General features: G+C 46.9%; 1 protein-coding gene across 2 annotated transcripts in view; it reads right to left on the minus strand.

Moving 5' to 3' along the window:
• SCUBE1 (signal peptide, CUB domain and EGF like domain containing 1) overlaps nt 1–20,996 on the minus strand; it is a 1,931,683-nt gene that overhangs the window by 1,541,924 nt on the left and 368,763 nt on the right. For both annotated transcript variants that reach the window (XM_086922270.1, XM_086922262.1), the window contains exon 4: nt 18,323–18,457. In XM_086922270.1, coding sequence (XP_086778396.1) covers nt 18,323–18,457 — 135 coding nt within the window. The remainder of the gene's footprint in view (nt 1–18,322; nt 18,458–20,996) is intronic.

Genomic DNA, 20,996 nt, shown 5'->3' on the forward strand with positions numbered 1-20,996 from the left:
TGCAGGAACAAAGACAAGGAAGTTTTTCTGAGTGGTTCAAACTGCGAAAAGGCCGTGAGTGGTTCTTTAGTGTGTAAAAAAATATATCGCTGCATGGAGCATGTAATGCTCCATGTAGTTGGTGGTGCCTGTCTCCTTTTGTGACCAAATTATTTTTTACTCCCATGCACATCTTACAGCGGGACACTCGGGAGCAGAATAAAACACGCAAAATTCAGTTCGACCCTTTTATTGGCCCGGGATTTACAAAGACACCCAGAAGTACTGTCAATCATGTGAGGTGTGCCAAAAAAAGTATCTACAGCGTCCACCTGCTGTCCCTCTCCAGCCTTTACCGCTCATAGGGAAACCCTTCGAGAGGGTAGGGATGGACCTCATAGGGCCACTCCCCAAAACCGCTAAGGGAAACGCATACGCATTAGTCATTGTTGACTACACCACGCGCTTTTCTGAGGCATTTCCACTCAGGGCCCCCACAACCAAAAACATATCAGAAAAACTGATTGAACTATTCTCCCAGGTTGGCTTTCCTAAAGAGATTTTAACATACCAAGGCACACCCTTCGTCTTGAAGTTAATGAAGGAAGTGTGTAGGACGTTAGACCTCCGGCACATCCGTACCTCTGTATGTCATCCGCAGATGGACGGACTAGTCGAGAGGTATAACAGGACCCTTAAGACCACCCTAAAGAAAATCCTTTCAGCAGAAGTAAAAGATTGGGACAGGCTATTACCCCTGGCCTTGTATGTCCTACGGGCACAGGTACAGAGTAGTACTGGCTAGTCAGCGTTCAAACTACTATAAGGGGGACAACCTAGGTCCCTCCTGGAGATCACACAAGGAGCATTGGGAAAACAAGGAGGAAGATGAACAAAAATCGTTACTAGAATACACACAAGAGTTAAGGACCAGGATTGGGAAACTTAGACATCTGGCCGCCACCAATCTAGAAAAAAGCCAAGGAAGACAAAAGAAGCAGTATGACAAGGGGAAGAAAAGGAGACAGCTGTCAATGGGTGACTGGATGTTGGTGGTCTTACCCTCTTCCACAAAAAAATGTCAAAGCAAATGGTTGGGCCCATATCCAGTAGTGGAGACCATTGGAAACACCACTTATAGAGTACAGGTCTCCCCTTCCAGAAGGCAGTGTTCTCACATCAACCTGCTCAAAAAGTGGTTGGGGCCCAAGCCCACAAGCACTCCAGTGATGATGACAACAAAACCAAAAACATCTACCCTGGGCCTACTCCCAATAAATGAGGAACTGACGTCAGAACAGAGACACAGCCTGCAGAAGACTCTGAAACCCTTTGCAGACATATTCTCAGACCTACCCGGGAGAACACACCTAGCTGAGCACCATATCGAAACCCCAGCAGGAAAATACGTGAAGCAGAAGCCTTATCGTATTCCGGCCGCGCGATGGGAAACAATAAGAAAGGAAATAGAAGATGTGTTGAAGCTTGGGGTCATCCATCCCTCTAAAAGCAATTGGGCATCTCCGATAGTCATGGTCCCCAAGCCAGACGGGTCCACACGTTTTTGTATGGACTTCAGAACCTTGAATGCCATCTCATCTTTCAACGTATATCCCATTCCTAGGGTGGACGAGTTAATCGAAAAACTAGGCGAGCCCAAATGTATTACCACCTTCAATTTAACGAAAGGATATTGGCAGGTCCCTTTGAGAGAAGAAGACAAGAAAAAGACAGCCTTTGCCACGGAAGAAGGGTTGTATGAATTCAATCTTCTGCCTTTCAGCCTACATGGGGCACCAGAAACTTTTCAACGCCTAATGAACACCATCCTGCAGCCATACTCTTCGTTTTGCTCAGCGTATCTCGATGACATCGTGGGATTCAGCCCAACCTGGTCAGACCATCTCAAACACCTACAAATAATCCTGGAAGCCCTAAAAAGGGCAGGACTGCATATCAAAGCAAAAATATCCAGAGCCTGCCCAAGTTAAATATTTGGGATACATACATTGAGAAGGTGTGATGGCCCCACAAGCAGAAAAGGTCAAGGCCATCTCAAATACTCCCTTTCCTTCTATTGAACGAGAACTTAGAGCTTTTCTTTGACTTATCTGATATTATATCATCCCTCAATTTGCCGATATAGCCACCCTCTTAACCAATTTACTGAGAAAAGGCACCAAACAACACTCGTTAGGTCACCCTACAACTGAAGTGATTCGAGCCTTCGAGAAAGTCAAGGAGATCATAAAGACCGACCCGGTTCTCATATCACCCAACTATGACAAAACCTTCATTTTGTCTTCAGATGCCTCCAGTTCAGGGTTAGGGGCCGTCCTTTCACAGGTGGGGGAAGATGGAGTAGAACATCCAGTCCTATACATTAGAAGGAAACTCTTTTCCAGGGAGTGTAAATACCCTACCATTGAACGGGAGTGCCTAGCAATAAAGTGGGCAGTGGATAAGCTAAAGTATTATCTAGAGTGACGCCCATTTCTCCTATATACTGATCATGCTCCACTCCAGCGGATGTGCAGAAACAAGGCCCAAAAACCCAGTGTACTCCGCTGGTTTCTATCACTTCAGCCCTTTTCTTTCGAAGTGAGACATAGAAAAGGAACGGAAAATGGCAATGCCGACTACCTTTCTAGGGTCCCTCCTCTCCCCGATCGGGAGAAGCCAAGGGGGGTGGGGGGGGGGGGGGTTTGTGTGACTGGGCAGACCGGGCCCAGGGGCCACCAGACGAGACAAAGGACTGGTGGACTGCCTACCTCCGTCCCCTTCTCTCTCTCAACAGGAGACCTGGGCATGGAACGCCGAGAAAGACAATGATGACGAAAAGGAGCAGGGCCCCTTTAACTGGACTCTTTACTGTGACGAGGCTCCGCTCCATGAGACTCCCGCGGGTCAAAGACTGAATATAACACCGGAAACTGACCTCCAGGCGTGTGACGTCACCGACGCGGAAGAGGAGAGCAGGGGAGCCGCGACTGGAGCGAGAAGAGCGGAACACCTTTCGGGTGTATTGTGGAGCCATTCAGCGGAGAAGAACCAGCACCGGCAGGAGCAGAGCCAGGAGGCCAACAACCCCGTGTTTTCCCGAGCCACGCTCAAGGGAGAGCGGGCTATATGTAAATGTAAATGTAAATGTAAAGTATTTGTAGAGCGCACTGCTACCAAGCGGTTTCGTGGCGCTATTACTCATACCGCTGTGGAACCCTTCCTGGCTTTCCCTGTGAAGTGTCCACTCCTGGGCACCCCCAGGGTGAAGCCAGGCATCCTAGCGCTGTTGGGGCCGTTGTGGAGATTAAGCAAGCTATTGCCAAGAGTTGCAGCGTGGGACCCATGATTGGAATAGGCACTGAGGCGAGAATATCAGGTCCGAGGAATTTTTGAGCTCGAGACCCGCCGAGGTGGGAATCGAACCCTGGTCCCAGGCCAGAGCTCTGCATCAAGGTCTGCCACTCTAACCATTGAGCCACACTTCTCCACTATCTCAGGTACGTGAGCGTATCTCGCGGTTGGTGGGGAGGCGGGGACGCCCTTAGATCACTTTGCGGCGTTTTCGCTTCTGGGCACTCGTCGGACCCCTCCTGTATCCCTCACACCCCTGACCTGCGTTTAAGACACTGCACGCCCTCACAGAACCGCCTATGCATATATAGTGCACAGTTCACGAGTGCCACAGGTGTCTCCTCGCTCACGGACCATTTTGGGACTGCCTATCAGGTAGCAGCATAGTTGAACTTTTCCTTTATTTTTTTTTAATGCTTTTAGGGCTGCCGTTTACTATCCAGACTGAAGAAAGTTCGAGACCCAACCAGTCAGCTGCCTGGAAGACCTGGATACCTCTAGTCACGACGGATCCCACAAGCTTTGCAGCTGAAAGACTGACCAGTAGACACAAACGTGTTTTAAAGAAAATAAAGCCCTATTTACCCAGGTCCAGTTTACGTGCTGTTCCTTCCACGCGTCACAGGGTGTACTTTAGGTTAGTCCCATTATGTACATACCAATTACATACATTGTGTCCTATCCACATGACATACCGGTCTTACATCAGTGATCTTTTTCCTAGTAGCTTACTTCTGTCTCTCCACATCAGGCTCTCGGTACCATATCTTAATGCCTGTACCTGACGTACACAAACATGTTCCCAGGCACAGTAGATTCATTCTGTACAAGGGTCACCACTTTTTTCATTCATGGTCAACAGCCAGCTGTGCAAGATCATGTTTGTGTAGAGAAGGATTAGTGAATGTTTTCAAAACATATAGCCTCTAGAAAAACCCGGGGGTGATCACTTTAGTATAAAAGACTCCCACTCGCCCTTACTAGACAGAGGATAATTCCTTCCAAGCTGTGACGAGGCTCTGCCAGCTGATCCTTCGACAAGCAGAGATCCGACATCCCTTGCAGGGTGCCATCCTCGATGCAGAGACGGGTCCTTCATTCAGAACCATCAGGTGAGGGGGATTCTTGGTTCCACTAGGATCTATCCTGACATTTACATACACAGGCTTTACCCACATACTTATCGCTAGGTACAGTTAGGTAGGCTACGCATCATAGGATTGAGCCAACGCTATTGTTTTATGTAATATGGTTTCATTCATCTTATTAGCACTATGGTAGAAATGTATCCACTTTTAAGATATTGGTATTAGTGATTACATTTGTCCGCTCCTGTCTTTCGATTGTCGCAGCTAATATGTTTCATACTAGACTGACGCTTGACCAATAAATAATTGTTGAAACTCTTCCAATCGTCACTCTGTGTATTCTGAAAAGAAGGCACGAGTGACTAAACGAAAGATAGCATATTGTTTCCATGATACCTGAGGAATCAGGGTTGTATTGTTCAGTGGTTGCTAGAAACTACTTCCACACTGTATCCTACAGGGGGTCGTAGTGGCACTGTAGAGCTAGCTGGTCTTATGGCTGCCTCATCCTTCAGGGAAAGGCACTCGATATTCTGAAAGCCTTTTTGGTCGGGAGGACTCAGTCTGTGGCCTTGGGGGGCTTCAAATCTGAGCCATTTGTGCTCCCCTGCGGAGTCCCCCAGGGGTCCTCCCTGAGTCCGACCTTGTTTATTGTTTATGTCTCCACCCTGGCGCCAATTATCAGATCCTTCGGATTCAATCTTACTTCCTATGCTGACGACACCCAGATTGTGGTGTCACTGCGCCAGGGAGACCTAGACACCACTGCAGATCGGTTCAGATGCTGCATGCGGGAAGTGAGCAATTGGATGGCAGGTAACTGCCTTAAGCTTAACTCCGCAAAAACAGAGGTGTTACTGTTTGGGACCAAAGACAACTTTTGGTCACCCCGCTGGTGGCCAAAAGAAATGGGGCCTCCACCTACCCCAGTAACCAAGGTAAAAAATTTGGGGATCCTGTTGGACGAATCCCTTTCCTTCAGGCCTCAAATCAATGCCTTATCCTCTGCTACGCACTTTGTGCTTAGAACTATTAGGAAGGTTTTGCCATTCCTTCCGGCAGAACATAAAAAGACAGTAGTCACCGGACTGGTGATGTCTCGGTTAGACTATTGCAACGCGCTCCTTCTAAATGCTCAGCAGGGTCTCCTAAACAAACTCCAGATCCTGCAGAATGCAGCAGCTCGCCTGATCACAGGCACGTCCAGATTCGCCTCAGTCTCTCATGACCTAGTCAAACTACACTGGCTGCCAGTGCGGAAAAGAATCCTGTTTAAATCACTCTGCGTGATCTTTAAGGCACTGCACAATATTGGCCCCCACTGCCTGATTCCTCTCTTCCAGTGGTATATACCAACCCGAGCCTTCCGTTCAGCAGAGGCTGGTTGTCATCCCTAGATTTAGGAAAGTTCGCTGGGGAGGCAGAAGTCTATCCCTAGGCGCTGCCGGCCAATCTAAGACAGATCCCCGATCTGCTTAAGTTCAGGAAGGCTCTCAAGACGTGGCTTTTCTCTCGCTAATGCCCCCGCTCAGCCCCACTAGCGATCAGCCAGCGCCAGGACACCTCCGGGTAACAGTGCGCTCTAGAAGTGTCATAAATAAATAAATAAATAAATAAATCATGTGGGGGTGTGCAGAGTCTGTCTGCACACCAAGCCCTTAGTTTAGGTCATCCAAAATGTGCAGGTCCTGGGGGGGTCCTTGGAACTACACAACACCACAGATGAGCTATGACCACCACCATCTCCTTAGTGAACACCGAGAGGCGCTGGCAAGGATGAAAGGTAGCACAGCAAACTGTAAGTGCTCTTGGTGCATCGTGAACCCAGATGGTGTCAGCGGGCCAGCAGGACGGTGATGTGGAAATACGCATCCTGCAAGTCCAACGCTACCATTCAGTCACCGGTGTCTAGGGCTGACAAAACTTGGGCAAGTGTGGGCATTTTGAACTTATCCTTTTTCAAAAAGATGTTGAGAACGGATAGATCTAGGATAGGATAAAGTCCTCTGTTCTTCTTTGGCACAAGAATGTAGTGGGAATAGCAACCATGACGTTCTCTTGATGCAGGCACCCTCTTTATGGCTCCCTTGACCAAGAGAACCTGCACTTCTTGATGGAGCTAGGAGAGATGATACTTCATCAGTCGATCATAAGTGTGGTGCATGGTTGGTAGGGGCTGTCATAAAGGGAAGGGAGTATCCCCTGTGGAGTATCTGGAGCACCCAACGAGAGGTGATGGCATACTCTGCCTCCCACTGCATGCACATTATCATCTCAGCACGCACTAAAGAGCTGCCAGGGGGCAAGGACTGACGTGACCGGTAGCTGCCTGTCCCATGTGGCACTTGGTCACAAAAAGGTTAGGAAGCCTGTTGGTCATCGTGGCTGAGAGGGTATGGGTGCTGTTGGACCTCCGCCCGTGCCCTGAAATGGGTGGAATGTGGATGGGGTTGACGAGGGTCCATAGACAAGTCCAAGCACCTGGCATTAGCCTGATTTGTCTCCAAAGAAGCACAAGTCATCAAAGGGCATGTCTAAGAACATCCCCTGAAAAGCCAGATATTCATAGCCAGGCATGGCGTTGCAAGGCCACCGACGATGAAATCACTCAGCCCAGCGAGTCAGTCGTGTCAGGTCCACATCGGATGGTGAACTGAACCGCATCACTCCCATCTGTAACAGCCTGAGACACTATGGCCCGGCCTCCTCCAGGAAGTTAGGTAGCACTTGCACAACTGAATCCCATAATGTAAGGGAATAATGGCCCAACAGGCACAGGGTGTTCATTGATTGCAGTGCCAGGTGCTTTTACCAAGGTATTCGGCCTCTTGGACACTGGTGGAGTGATAGGGAATGCGCCAGAGTGGATGCAGCATATGGAGGCTTGGACCACAAACTTCTCCGGGGTGGGGTGAGGGGTAAGGAAACTGGGATCCCCAGGAGCAGGGAGATGGCAGTGGGCAATTGTCCTATTTACAGGAGCCCTTGTGCAGGGTTGGAACCAGGCCCCATGTAGAATGTCTTTAAGGGATTCATTAAATGGTAAGGGTTCTGAGGGGGTCACTCCCGGCTGAATGCACCTCCGCCAAGATGGTAGTCTTGACTGCCATTGAAGGTAGGTTAAGGTCAGGTCCTCAGCCATCCTGCATACCATCATTGTAAACAAGACTCCCTCCTACGTAGTCACAGTAGGAGGGAAACCAGGCCAAAATCAGGTGAGGCATCTAACCTACTGGCCTCACCCAGTTCTTCATACTAGTTGCCCTCCTCAACTGGGTCTTAGCCATAAGGGTCCATAGACCCCTCCCTCATGTTTCCCTCACCAGACCTATCAATCAAATAAGGTACGGGCTCCACTCTGAGAATGATGTCCTCAGTCTGCACCTGATGTGGCTTCAGATAGCGCCTATCTTGCTTCATGTCAGAGTAGGGAATAACAATGGAGAGGGTGCCGGCTAGGGGCGCTGGTCAGTGGCGTAACAAAACTTAAGGAGACCCCCTGAAAAGTACATGGAGGGCCCCCCTCCAGAGTCAGTCAGAGGCTCACAGGCCAGGGTACTGTGCTGGGTCCCCTCGCACCACGGGGGCCTATATTATGCCACTGGCACTGTTGGCATTGGGAGAGATGGCACTGAAGCGGCCACCTAGGAAGGTATTGATTTAGCTGGTTTCTCCTCTCCGGATAGAGTAAGGGATCCCGCCGAGAGCAAACATGCCAGCGTGGACCGTGTAGGGCCCCCGCCTGCACCTCTAGAGCCCGTAGGTGCTCAAGAGGAGTCAGGCCGCCCAAAGATTAGGTGCATTGCTTCAAAAAATTCTTTGAGTTGGGCTGGGGTTACTCTGGGTATAACAGGGAAGCGTGGAGATAACCCAGGATCAGGCCCAGTCAACTTGCAGGGCCTGGAGTGCCGATGCTCCCTTGTCCCGTCAGATGACTTTGACTGATGCGGGGAAGTCAAAGAGGGTTTGGACTTGTTCAACTTCATGTGCTTGTGGAACTTACTCGACTTCTCTGATGACTGAATGTACCGAAAAAAGTCGGGATGGGCCCCACAAGCAGTACCAGGACCTCCCACGCAAACTGGACCTTGAGCATCGTGGAGTCGACCGACGTCAGTTAGTGAGGATCTTGAGGGACCTCTCCCTCAGTGCCTTGTGATGCATGGTGCACCAATTTTCACATGCCTTGGAGTCGTGTCCCAGCTCCAGGCACCACAAACACACCAAGTGAGGGTCTGTCACTGACATTTGTCTGTAACAGTCCGCACATGGTTTGAAACCAGCCCGTTTCTTTAGTGACATTCTCACACCAGGAGATAAAAAGACCAGCGAAAAAGTGACTGAGTGATAGCGCATTCTGGATCAGCACTGTCTGACGCGGTAAGGAAAGAACTGACATCAGCTCTCCAAAGTAGCGCCTATACAGGTACCACTACCCTGCACGTCACCTCTGGCACAGACGATGCAGAAGCTGAGCCAAACAACCCCAATCTACAGGCACGCAGGGGTACTACCCACCGAAAACCCTACAGACCCAGTCTGACGTCTGGGAATTTTCAAAGGTAAGGATTCTGGGACTAGACGTCTCTGTTGTTTTAGCACTGTGTTTTGTTCAGACGGAATTGTTGTGCCCTGTTATGTTTTAGCTGTGTTATTAGTTTGCTTTGTGTTGTGTTATTTATTTATTTATTTCATTTTTGACATTTATAAAGCGCACAAATTCCCTGGAGCTTCTCGGCGCTGCGGACGGTAAGCAGAATCAGTAGACGAGATTATTGGTTGAACAGCAACGTCTTTATCATCCTTCTAAATTGCAACAATGACTGAGAGGCTCTGATCTCCAACGGGAGGGTGTTCTAGAGTCTTGCCGCTGTGACGACAAAACGCCTGTCACCCCAGGAGACAGCTTTTGTGCATGGTACAGTTAGCTGGAAGGCAGTGGAAGAGCGGAGCAGTCTATTGGGGTAATAGGTAAATAACTGGTTTATTAGAAACTGGGGGCCTATTTTTCGCGAGACTTTATAGGCAATACATAATGCCTTACATTTTATACGGTTTCTTACTGAAAACCAGTGGTACCTTTTGATCACGTGGTAGATGGATTCAAATTTAGGGGTCCCCCACAGCATTCTACCAGCCGCATTTTGAACGGTTTGTAATTTTTGAATAATCCTGCTTTGTGCATCAGTAAACAGCCCATTGTAGTAATCCAAAGATGACATCACCAATATGCTGACTAGAGTTTTGCCTGCGGCAACCGGGAGAAATGGAAGATTTTTTTTGATCGTTCGAAGTTTGTGGAACGCTGCTGAGATTGTGTGGTGGTCTGTTATTTACCTTAGAGGTGTCAACAAAGGCTTTAAAGTTTCTGGTCATAGCCAGCACCACTCTCTAAGATGGAAAAATACAGCTGGCCCTGTTCTTTTACTATTTAAGCCACCAGCCAGCTCTAAACTGTGGCAAAGATATGTCTTAAATTAGCACTTTTAGTTGTCGCTTTATGTAATATACTGTCATCAAATTGCGGAGTCTGGAAAAGCCCATTCGGCCTTACTCCACTTCCAGAAGTTACTGACTTTCTCATCTCATAGATTGATAAACAATTAAACACACTAAATACAAGATGCACTCTATATTTGCAGGTGTAATAATATATTCTCCATATTTCTTCATTCACCTCAGCACAAAAAGCATTAGCACTTTGAAGTCCATAAAGGTAGATACAAGATTTCCAGAAACATATTTTGTCCCAGTACATTTTGACCTGAACTAATTCAGACCACGACTTTTGCTGCTAGTGGTTTCGCACTGTCCTAAGAGGCAAGGAAAGGAAAGGAACGAAAGAAATCCTATTTTCTTTACGTAAACCTCATACCAGCAGAGTAAAGAACTTCATTAAAAGACCTATTCATACAATGTGGTGAGGCTAGAAGCACAAGTAAAGAAAGTAGTAATTTGTAAACCACTTCCCGTTCACACAAACGGTCGAGAGTTAAAAACATGCACATTAACGCAGGAAAGAAAAATGTTTGTTTCCACAAATATATGAATCAGTTTCCAGTGTCAGTAGTAATGTTGTTATAGTGATTAATAAACTGTTTGAACATTCAAAAATACAGATTAATCTTTGTCTCGGGCATCATACGTAGAGTTCATGTTCTTGGCTCAAGATGTGCCTATATAACTTAAAACATACTTCTATGAAAAAACTGTAGCAGATGGAAGCAGAATACATTTATGTTATCAGAATCTGACATCATCATATTACATAAAAGCATTACAAATCTTAAAACATTAAGGCGTTTTTTAGCTCCCCTGATAAATAACGATAACACAGGGTGCAATATATAACACCTATTATGAGCATGAGGAATTGTAGTTGCATTTATATAGCGCTTACTACCCTGACAAGATGTTGAAGCGCTTTACGGCAGTAGCAGCTGTTGTATCCTACTGTTGTTTCCTGCCCTTGCCACCCCCTGCACCCATGCGCTTGGTATCTTCCTGTCCCCTGCGCGTGACCCTCTCCAGCTGTGCCCCTTCCCATTGGTTCCCCCGCATTCCATGGCTTGCGCCAGCTGACTCTGTTGACACCAACTGTCATATTGATGTTTCGTTCACCCACGCATGACCACTGTGTGGGGCTGTATTAATAAACCCGTATTCATCTGACTACTGCCTGCTGACTACTTCTTAACAGTGGCGACGAGGTTAGCGGAGAAACTACAGCCTCGCACGGTGGCACAGCTGATTGATTCTTCTTCTGCTGCATCCGGTATATCTACGAATTTTTCAGGCAAACCTTCTTACCTGAAGAATCCTGTGCCTTCTCCCCGTGGTTCATGAAGACCGACCTGCACGGCTGCCCTGGGTGAAGTGGCCGCGTATCTTCTTTCGAGATCTGAATATCTCGCAACGACCGGTTGCTGCGCCACACGGAGGTAGGATCGCTGCTGTGTTGTGGGGATTCCTCTTCGTGTGTGCCTTCTTCGCGCGTCGACGCTCTTCCTGGTTGAGCTGTCCACGACGCGTCCTGATTCCTGTCAACGGCGCTGTTCTTTCCTGGCGTTTCATTGCGCACATTTCAGTCAGCTGTTTTCGCGCCTCTGACTCATCGCATCTGCGCATGCCTGGTGACGCGTGACGTCACTGAAACGCAGCGCAGGGTGCCATTTTGGAAAAAAAAACTCTCGTTTTCTTCAAGCTGGTGTTCGAGCCTAGCCCAACCTGTGTGTTATCGTGTCTGTTACACCAAAGTCTCAAGAGTGTTGCAAACAACGGGTCATGCTCGCATCCATGCATTTAAATAAATAAGTGTCACACATTGCAAGCAGCACGTCATTTAACCTTATCTATTGACTGAAGGCTCACCCATCTCAAGGACTGTGTTCAAAACATTGAAATTCCTGCTGGGTACATCTTTGGCCTTACTCAATCAACCGTCATGTGTGCTCTCAGTTCCTTGAATCTTTCACAACCTCAGGCATTTCTACCTCTTAAAGGTGCACCGTGCATGCCTTGGAAAGAGTGGAAAGAGTATTTTGTCAATTACATAGAGACTGTTGAGGATGAGGATTTCACTGCGGAAAAGAAGAAAAAGGTGCTTTTATACTGTTTGGGTCCTGGGGGCCTTAAGACTTACAATAACATTGAGAAGAAAGTGAGAGCAGGTGATGACGTTTACCAACATGCCCTTGATGATCTCAACGATCACTTCACGCCCATTGTGTGTGTCGCTGTTGATCGATACAAGTTCTCTAGAAGGAAGCAGGGAAAAGATGAGAGTGTGGAGGATTATGTGGCTGCTCTGAATAACCTGGCCCTGACCTGCAGATTCGGGGCGCTGCAAGAGGAGTTTGTGCGAGATCAAATTATAATGCACGCAAGCAACCCTAACATCCAAGATAAACTCTGGGTCAATGGCGAGGCTTCCTTGAAGGAGGTTGTTGCTCTTGTCAAGAAGGCTGAACTGACTGGCAGGTGTGCCAAAGCGGTGATTGATGAACCAGCTGAAATAAAAGCTATCAGATCCTCCAAACACAAACAGAGAGCAAGCAAAAAAGAAATGGTTCATGATCATCACAAGAGGTCTGAGTCTACCAGACCGAGATATAGCAGTGATAGACGCATGAATACTAGAGACAATGATTTTCCTGATCTCAAATGCTATCGCTGTGGGTCTCCAACTCATCTTGCTGACTCAAAAAAATGCCCAGCTCTACATCAGAAGTGCTTGTCTTGCGGCATGACTGGACACATTGCTAAGGTCTGCAACAAGAAAATGTACAGACAACACCGACAAGTACGGCAAATACAGGAAGAGAGTGATTCCACCGAAGAAGACTCGGAGTACTCTGACTCCGACAGTGTCAGCTATGTGTTCTCAATTGAATACGACGTGTTAGATGTCACGCCCACAAAGAGGAAAAAACCCATGTGTGATGTTAGTTTGGGAGGGGTGACAGTCAACTTGATGGCAGACTCTGGATCGCCCTTCACGATCATCAACGAAAACGTTTGGAAGCAATTCACGGATAAAATAGGGTCAAATCTGGAAAAACCTAGAGTTGTTGCTAGAAGCTACACAGGAGACAACATCGAATTCCTAGGAACACGCGACCTAGAATTTGAATTTAAAAATCGAAGAGCACTATGCCGACTGTATGTTGCAAAAAAAGGCCCCTCTGTCCTTGGCTGGAGTGACCAAGCTGATCTGGGTATCATGCTCGACCCCAATAGTGAAGATCCTGTCTTGTCCATTAATGACTCCTGTAAACTGGCCATCCAAAAAGAATTTCCCGAAGTGTTCTCAGGAAAAGTTGGTCTGCTTAACAGTTTCGAACACAAAATTGAATTAAAGGACTCAGCTATTCCTTGCATTCACAAGGTAAGACATCTACCAGTATCGGTGAGAAGTGATGTACAAGCAGAACTCGACAAGCTTGTTAAGAGTGGCATCATAGAAGCAGTGGAATCTGCGGAGTGGGTTTCCCCCTTGGTTGTTGTCAAACGCCCCAACGGGAAAATCAGACTCTGCATCGACCTCAGGGACCTCAATAAGAACATTATTGTTGACCAATATCCCCTGCCACGCATTTGTGAAATGTTCAGTGCTACCAACGATATGAGTGTATTTTCCATAATTGACTTAAAATCTGCATATCACCAAATTCCACTGCATGCAGATAGTAAAAAATTCACCACCTTTATCTCACCTTTTGGTTGCTTTCGTTTTACCAGGGTACCTTTCGGATTAGCCTCTGCCGCTGCACTCTTCCAGAGGGTCATGACATCCATTCTGGAGGGTGTGGATGGCATCAGGTTTTTCCAGGATGATATCCTGGTCATGGGCAGCAACCAATCGGAACACGACACACGCCTTAGGCTAGTGTTTAGCAAACTTAAAATGCATGGTTTGACAGTGGAATTAGACAAATGTAAAATTTCACAGGACAAAGTGGTTTACCTCGGGCACACCATCAGCCGTGATGGGATCAAACCCAAACAGGGTCTGGTGGATGCCATCCTCAATGCTCCATGTCCCTCAAGCAAAGAGGATGTTCGAGCTTTTCTCGGCTTGACGGAGTATTACTCAAAATTTATAAGGAACTTCTCTGAAAAAACCTACAGCATAAGGCAACTATTGAAGAACAAAACCAAATTTGTCTGGTCATCGGACTGTCAGAACACCTTTGTTACCATCAAAAAAGAAATCAGTGAAGCACCTTTTCTTAAAGGTTTTGACCCCAATGCAGACATTTACCTCACCACAGACGCAAGCAACAAAGGCATTGGAGCTGTGTTAGCACAGAAGGACTCATCTAATCAAGAGTGGGTGGTAGCATTTGCCTCCAGGTCGCTCACCTCTGCGGAGGAAAAGTATTCTGTCATAGAACGCGAAATGTTAGCTTGTTCGTGGGCGCTCAACTACTTCAGAGCTTATGTGTGGGGGTACAAAATCCATCTCCGCACAGACCACAAACCGTTGGTTAAGATTCTGACAGCCTCAGGTCTACAAAATGCTTCACCAAGACTCAGCAAAATGTCGATCAAGCTGCTGGATTACAACTACACTGCAGAATATTGGCCAGGAGTGAAAAATAAAATCGCGGACTTCCTCAGCAGGTTACCCCTGCCTCACACGGAAAGCACAGTCGCTCAAGAAGAGGAGGAGAAGGTTGCTCTACTGTTCAACACGGACCTGGATGGAATATCAGCAGAAGAATGGGATCAACACATGTCGCGCGACTCCACTCTGCAAATGGTATGCCAATTCATCAACTCCGCATGGCCCGACAAGCGCAACCTACAAGACGTTGTCAAAGTGTTTTGGGAAACCAGAAATGAACTCAGTTTGGAAAACGGTGTGTTGTACAGAATGGGGAAAGCCATAGCCCCTGCCACGCTCAGAGACAAAATCCTAAGTTTGTGTCATGTTGGCCACTTAGGCATCACCAAAACCAAGCAGCGTGTCAGAGCAAGTTATTGGTGGCCGGGTATAGACAAGCAAATAGAAGTCCTGGTCAGGAACTGCTTGGAATGTTGTGACTCAGACAAAACACTCAAGACGTCAAAAGTCAGTCTCTCTCCGATTCAACCCCCGCAAATGGCCTGGGAGAAGTTGGGTCTGGACATTGTGGGGCCTGTTGAAGGTCATGGGGGAGAAATCAAGTACATCTTAGTGGCGATAGATCATTTCTCCAAGTGGCCGGAAATTAAGATAGTAGAAGAAATTGACAGTTCTAAATGCATTGAGTTCTTGGACAAGCTCTTCCTCAGTGAAGGCTTACCAAAATCCGTCCTCACCGACAACGGCCGGCAATTCTGTTCCGAGGCATTCAAATCGTTCCTGGCTAGGAACTGCATCACCCATCACACCACGTCAGTTTATCACCCCGAAGGTAATGGCCTCACTGAACGCTTTAACCGTGTCTTGAAAGGACACATTCAACTATCCAGAAATGCGAACTTGAATTGGGAAGAGGAAATATACAAACTCATCTGGGCATTCAGAATTGCTCCCTGTGCAAGCACTCGCACTGCTCCATTCATTCTCATGAGAAGCAGGCAGCCCATGAGCGTTGATCTAGGATGGATGTCTGAATCTAAGCAAATCGAATGGTCTCCCGAAAACATAAGGAAAAACATCATCAAAGCACAGAAGTACTACAAAGATTGGTATGATTCTAGACACGGTGCAAAAGATCATTCATTCAAAGTTGGCGATCTTGTTAAAGTTCGTTTGGAAAAAAAAGTAAAGAAGGGAGAAAGCAGATATACCGCCCCACTTCACATTGAGGAACTGTTCAACAATGCGGCAAGACTCAGTGATGGGAAAGTCTGGCACATGAGCAGACTGGCGAACTATCATCCCAGTGACAAGGCCCAGTGTCACCAGCAGCATGTTACTGTCAACAATGACTTGTGGGTAGATGTTGATAAATCCAATACTGAAGTGTATAATAAGTCTAGAAACAACAGCACACGTGACCTCCAACCCGACTCGGACTCTGATGACGGCCATTTTACAGATCGGTCTGCAGGTGCCCATCCCAGCACTTCGACTTGTAATCGGAGTTGTCAGGATGACCCTCGTTCGGATTCTGAAGTGGTGTCTGATAGTCACAGTCTCAGTGGTAGGTTCGGCAGATCTGACATGGACTCTCATTCAGACACCGAATGTGCACCACACGCACCTGCGACCTTTGGTAGGTTTGGTAGGACCATTCGCAGACCCAAGCGTCTGGATGATTATGAATGTGACTAATGACCCTACAGTTATGCACCCCTGTTACCAGTCACTGCTCCTCTAGGCGTTGTTGCCAAACCTCTATAGAGAGGAAGATGTGTTGTATCCTACTGTTGTTTCCTGCCCTTGCCACCCCCTGCACCCATGCGCTTGGTATCTTCCTGTCCCCTGCGCGTGACCCTCTCCAGCTGTGCCCCTTCCCATTGGTTCCCCCGCATTCCATGGCTTGCGCCAGCTGACTCTGTTGACACCAACTGTCATATTGATGTTTCGTTCACCCACGCATGACCACTGTGTGGGGCTGTATTAATAAACCCGTATTCATCTGACTACTGCCTGCTGACTACTTCTTAACAGCAGCCCACTTGGAAACCAAAGTTAATGTTAGGTTACAGTGAAATGGTTTTAAAGCAGAGAGGATTCGCTCTATGAAATAAGGCATCAGCTAATTGCAGAAATACAACGAGAAGGATAAAGGCTGACAGGCATGAGACTGAGAGGAGGCTGTAATCGGAAATAAAAGGCTTGCAGAGGATGGAAAGTAAGGAGAGGGTCACTCTGAGAAAGAAAGTATGTCAATGTAAATTTTTCATGCAGGATTATAGGAGTATAGTAGGGGAATGCTTTCTGAGATAGCAAGCAGACAGAGAATGCAAGCAGTATAAAGAAACAACATTACACATAGTGCTCCATATCAGGGAAAGACAGCTTAAAAATATGATTCTGAGTAATCAAGTGATTTAAACATTAAGAGCCGAAGCCTGTTGTGCACCAAGTCTAGGACAGCTCTTTTAAACACAGTCTAGTGTATCCCACCCTTGGTACAGGGCCTGTATGCTGCTGAAGGGAAGCTGGCACATAAGAAGAAAACATCTCATTTAAAGATCTTGGCTCACTATTCTGTCAATTAAAGGTTATTCACTCACTTACTAAAAATGAGTTAATTAGCACTGGCTTAGAGTGTCTCGCCAATTCATAGTAAGGTTTATAACCTGGTTTGTCACCTAATCCCATCCAAGTGTATGTCGTGCTTGTTAATGAACACGGCCGTTGTAGCATATGCATTGTACTTAAAAGCGAAGCAGAGAGATCAAGGCTTGTGGGTTCCATTTGGACGTCCATCGCCTGTTCCTATGCACAATTTGGGTTTTGATGTTGTTTTCCTAAACAGTGGAAATGTAAGGAGCAAGGAATAAGATATAAGGAGCAAGCAAATGAGAGCCAACCAAGGGTAAACAACGGGCAGGTTTTAGTCGCTGTAAGCTCCCAACAGATCTTTCACAACTGGACAGCTTAAGCTGCCTGGTAGGCCCAACCTAAAAACAATCGTTTCAAGCACCTGAACAAGTTTATCTTCTTTTAACTTATTTGGGGTTTTATGGGGACCCACAGTCATCTTACAGCCATGATGGGCTCTTGATGGTCAGCTGAGAGTTGGAGAATTACCAACGGCTTTGTTTACTATCATTGTTTGAGGTTTTCAGCAAAACACTAGCCACAAATATTCAGTATGCCATGAATTGAAAGTGGTTGCATTCCACTTGTAAGATGGGATGCAAGTCATTCGAACGTCTGGCCTCTGCCCAGTTATTGGCCATCAAGTTTTTGTAATCTGAAGACTCAATGGTGAAGGCTGCAGATTGGATGAGCTACTAGAGTGTGTTGAAAAGTCAAAGTTTTAAAGGAGGTTGAGCCGCTGTTACTGTAGAACTTGTAGAGTACTTTCCAGGCTGTATTAACATGGTCATCACTTGACCGCACTGTGATAGCGCACTGTAAGAACACAAATCAGGTTTTTGCCTGCTGTTTTTCGAGGTTTCTGTGGTCCATGATGAGAACCTCAAAAGACTCCATCACGGGCCAAGATGAGGAGTGAACTTGTACTGACAGGAATAGTGCAGCCTGTTTCAAAGCGTAGGGAACCACACTTCTGTTTGGAAAGGAACCAGGAGCCTGCCCATTTAGGAAGACATGCGAGGTGCGCAGGCTGGGTGGAGAAGGAAGCCTGTGGCCCCTGTGTCCCCCTCCCCTCATAATCAGTAGTGGTACAACTCAACAAAGAAATAGCCATCTTTTTAAAACAAAGATAAACTAACATCTGAAATTTCCCCTCAGAATGAAAAAATAAATATCAATCTCATGTAAAACTTACCATTAGAGCGGTGAATACAGGTGTGCTGATTATCACTCAAGAAAAAACCTTCCTTGCACTGACATTCATAGCTTCCCATCGTGTTCAGACAGATTTGCTGACAGCCACCATTGTTAACTATACATTCATCAACATCTATAGGAAAATATAAGTCCAATAACAGAGGTTAGAGTCAGCCAACTGATTGTTGCCATAGATTTTTAAAGAAATATTATTCTGGAACTGAACGTGATTAACCATAAAACACACAAAAGGTGAAGGTAGGATGCTTGCAATAAGTATGACCACTAGCAATCACTCAGGGTGGCATTCCAATCCATCATTCTTTTGCCCACCATGTCTCCTCAGATTTGATCCTGCCATATTCAAATCAGGCTTGACTTTCCTCTAACAGGAACAGTTCAGCAATATCTGCCAAGCCAGGTCCTCTCCAAACAGGAACACAAGCAACTTAGGACCGGTTTCACCCTGATTAGGGCTCTTCAGCTAGGTGTAGATTGGTTCTAGTGACACAGTGAGCAAGGGACCCACGTCTGAGCATAACCTTGGCCACTTAATGAAATATATCTAACGTACACAAGGTAATGGGAAGACGCTTTCAAATAGTCTGACTCTGACCACTGGCAAACGCTCAGGGTAGCCTTCCACCCCATTGTTCTTTCGCCCACCATGCCACCTCAGATTAGACCAAGCCATATGCATACCTTTTGTGTTTGACATGATTAAACATACACAGTACATTCAAAGTTAGGACTATCCATTGGACTTTTGCAATATGTACAGGATTATTTAACTAAAAGCCAACATATTTGAGGATGGAGAATAAAACTGCTCCAGTCACCCTATATGGAAAGATGCACATTCATTTATAAATCACGTAAGTCCCAATTACAAGCAATATAGTTTTAGCGTCTCCAGCTGTTATCACCGCACCTAAATCCAGTTATCACAAATGAATCCCGGAGCAAACGGGAATAACCATAAACTTGCTTTTTTGTGAAAATTTCCACTCAAAGTAATTCCAAATTGGTGGGTGGGATTCCCTAAAGCCGCAGGGTTGGATTTCTAACCCTCTGGCGCATAAGTAGTTCAAAGCATCAACGATGGATTAGAATGCCAACTGAACCGTAGACCTAACAATCCTGTGCAGGCAGAGTTTTCATGTTACTCTAGATGTGTTCAGGGACACAATGGCAATCCAAACAATCTTTCACTTATGGATAACACACTCAAAGATAGCACTAAGAAATGGGGAGATGTACGTTAAATTGTTATTTATAAAATCCTCAGTCTAGTGTATAAAATACAAACCATAAACATGCAGAATGCAAAAATAAAAATAGTTACACCAGTAACAGTCAGCGACAACAAGATAAATGTTTCTAACATTGTCACCAAGTTTCTGACACACACCTTAATGCTATTTCTGAAACCTTTTTAAACCGTAGCTGAAGCATTAAATAGCAAAACCTGCCTTGTGAGTTTCATAGGAGGGCGTACCTTTCCATAGTCGCCTGCAGATCTTCTTTATCAGAGCTCTGTCATAGAAGCAGGTTATGTGCTCTAGGTGAAGGATGTCTTCAGCGCTGCTTCTGAAATCAACTCTCCAAGTAAGAGTTGGGATCTCAGCAATCATGAGTAACGTCTGGTGATAGCTATGGTGTGAAGATCTCTCGTAATCAATGGTCAAATTGTGTTTTTTTATACCATTTAACCACTCATTTTACCTCATATTTACAACATAAAACAGATTTTGGAGACACTAAGCCTGCTGCCACTGTAAATGGAAAGGGGCGACCACTCGGTCCCCCCGAACGTATGGTTGGGTGCCCCGATCCTCCCGGGAAACCATTTTGGGCGGGAGGCGTGTCTCGGCTGGTATGCCCGAAGCGGCGTAGCCGGGGCGCGCCTTTTTCCCGCCCAAGAGGGGTTGTCCTAGACACCTACACCGATGGCCACGCCCAGTAGGCGTACTGGGGGAGGCTACACGCCCTCCCGAAGAAGAATAAATAGAGCGGGAATCCGAAGAAGCGCCCTCTTGTTCCTGTGCTTGGAAGGCTGCACCCACTCGTTGCTCGTGAGCCCTCGACGGAACAAGGAGCAATTTTGAGAACTTGTAATTCTTGTGTTTCTCTTTCAGTGACCGTATTGATCGACCCGGAGTGGATAATCGAAACCATGTCTGGCAAGAAGGCAGGAAAGGGTTCCGAGACAGACCAGATGCTTCGCATGTTGGTGAACAGAATAGCGAGAATGGAACGAAGCATCGGACAAGTCCCAGCGCTTGGTCGGGATATGGCGGGCATCAAGAAACAACTGGCCGCAATGAACAAGTCTGGTAACCAGAAGAAGGTAATAGGCCCGGCATTGCCGGGAGTCGTCCCCGAGGGTAGAGGGAAACGGGCCAAGAGGAGGGCGGTTGCAGGGGAGGTTCCGGTCCCTGAGGTACCCCCAGTCATCCCTGCCATACCATCCGATGACCCAGTACCAACCCCAGATGCGGGTCAACCGATTCCGGTTGTGATTATGCCCGCTAACGAGGAGGATATGCCTCCTGAATTGGCCACCCAGTTGGCCGCATGGCTTAATAAGAAAGCAGGGGGTGCTACGGCGCCTGGAGACACGGCCGAAGAGGCCAAATTACTAATGCAGCAGTTGCGGCAGTCGCGAGATG

The sequence above is a fragment of the Lissotriton vulgaris genome, chromosome 1_1, assembly GCF_964263255.1.
Source record: "Lissotriton vulgaris chromosome 1_1, aLisVul1.2, whole genome shotgun sequence".
NCBI lineage: Eukaryota > Metazoa > Chordata > Amphibia > Caudata > Salamandridae > Lissotriton > Lissotriton vulgaris.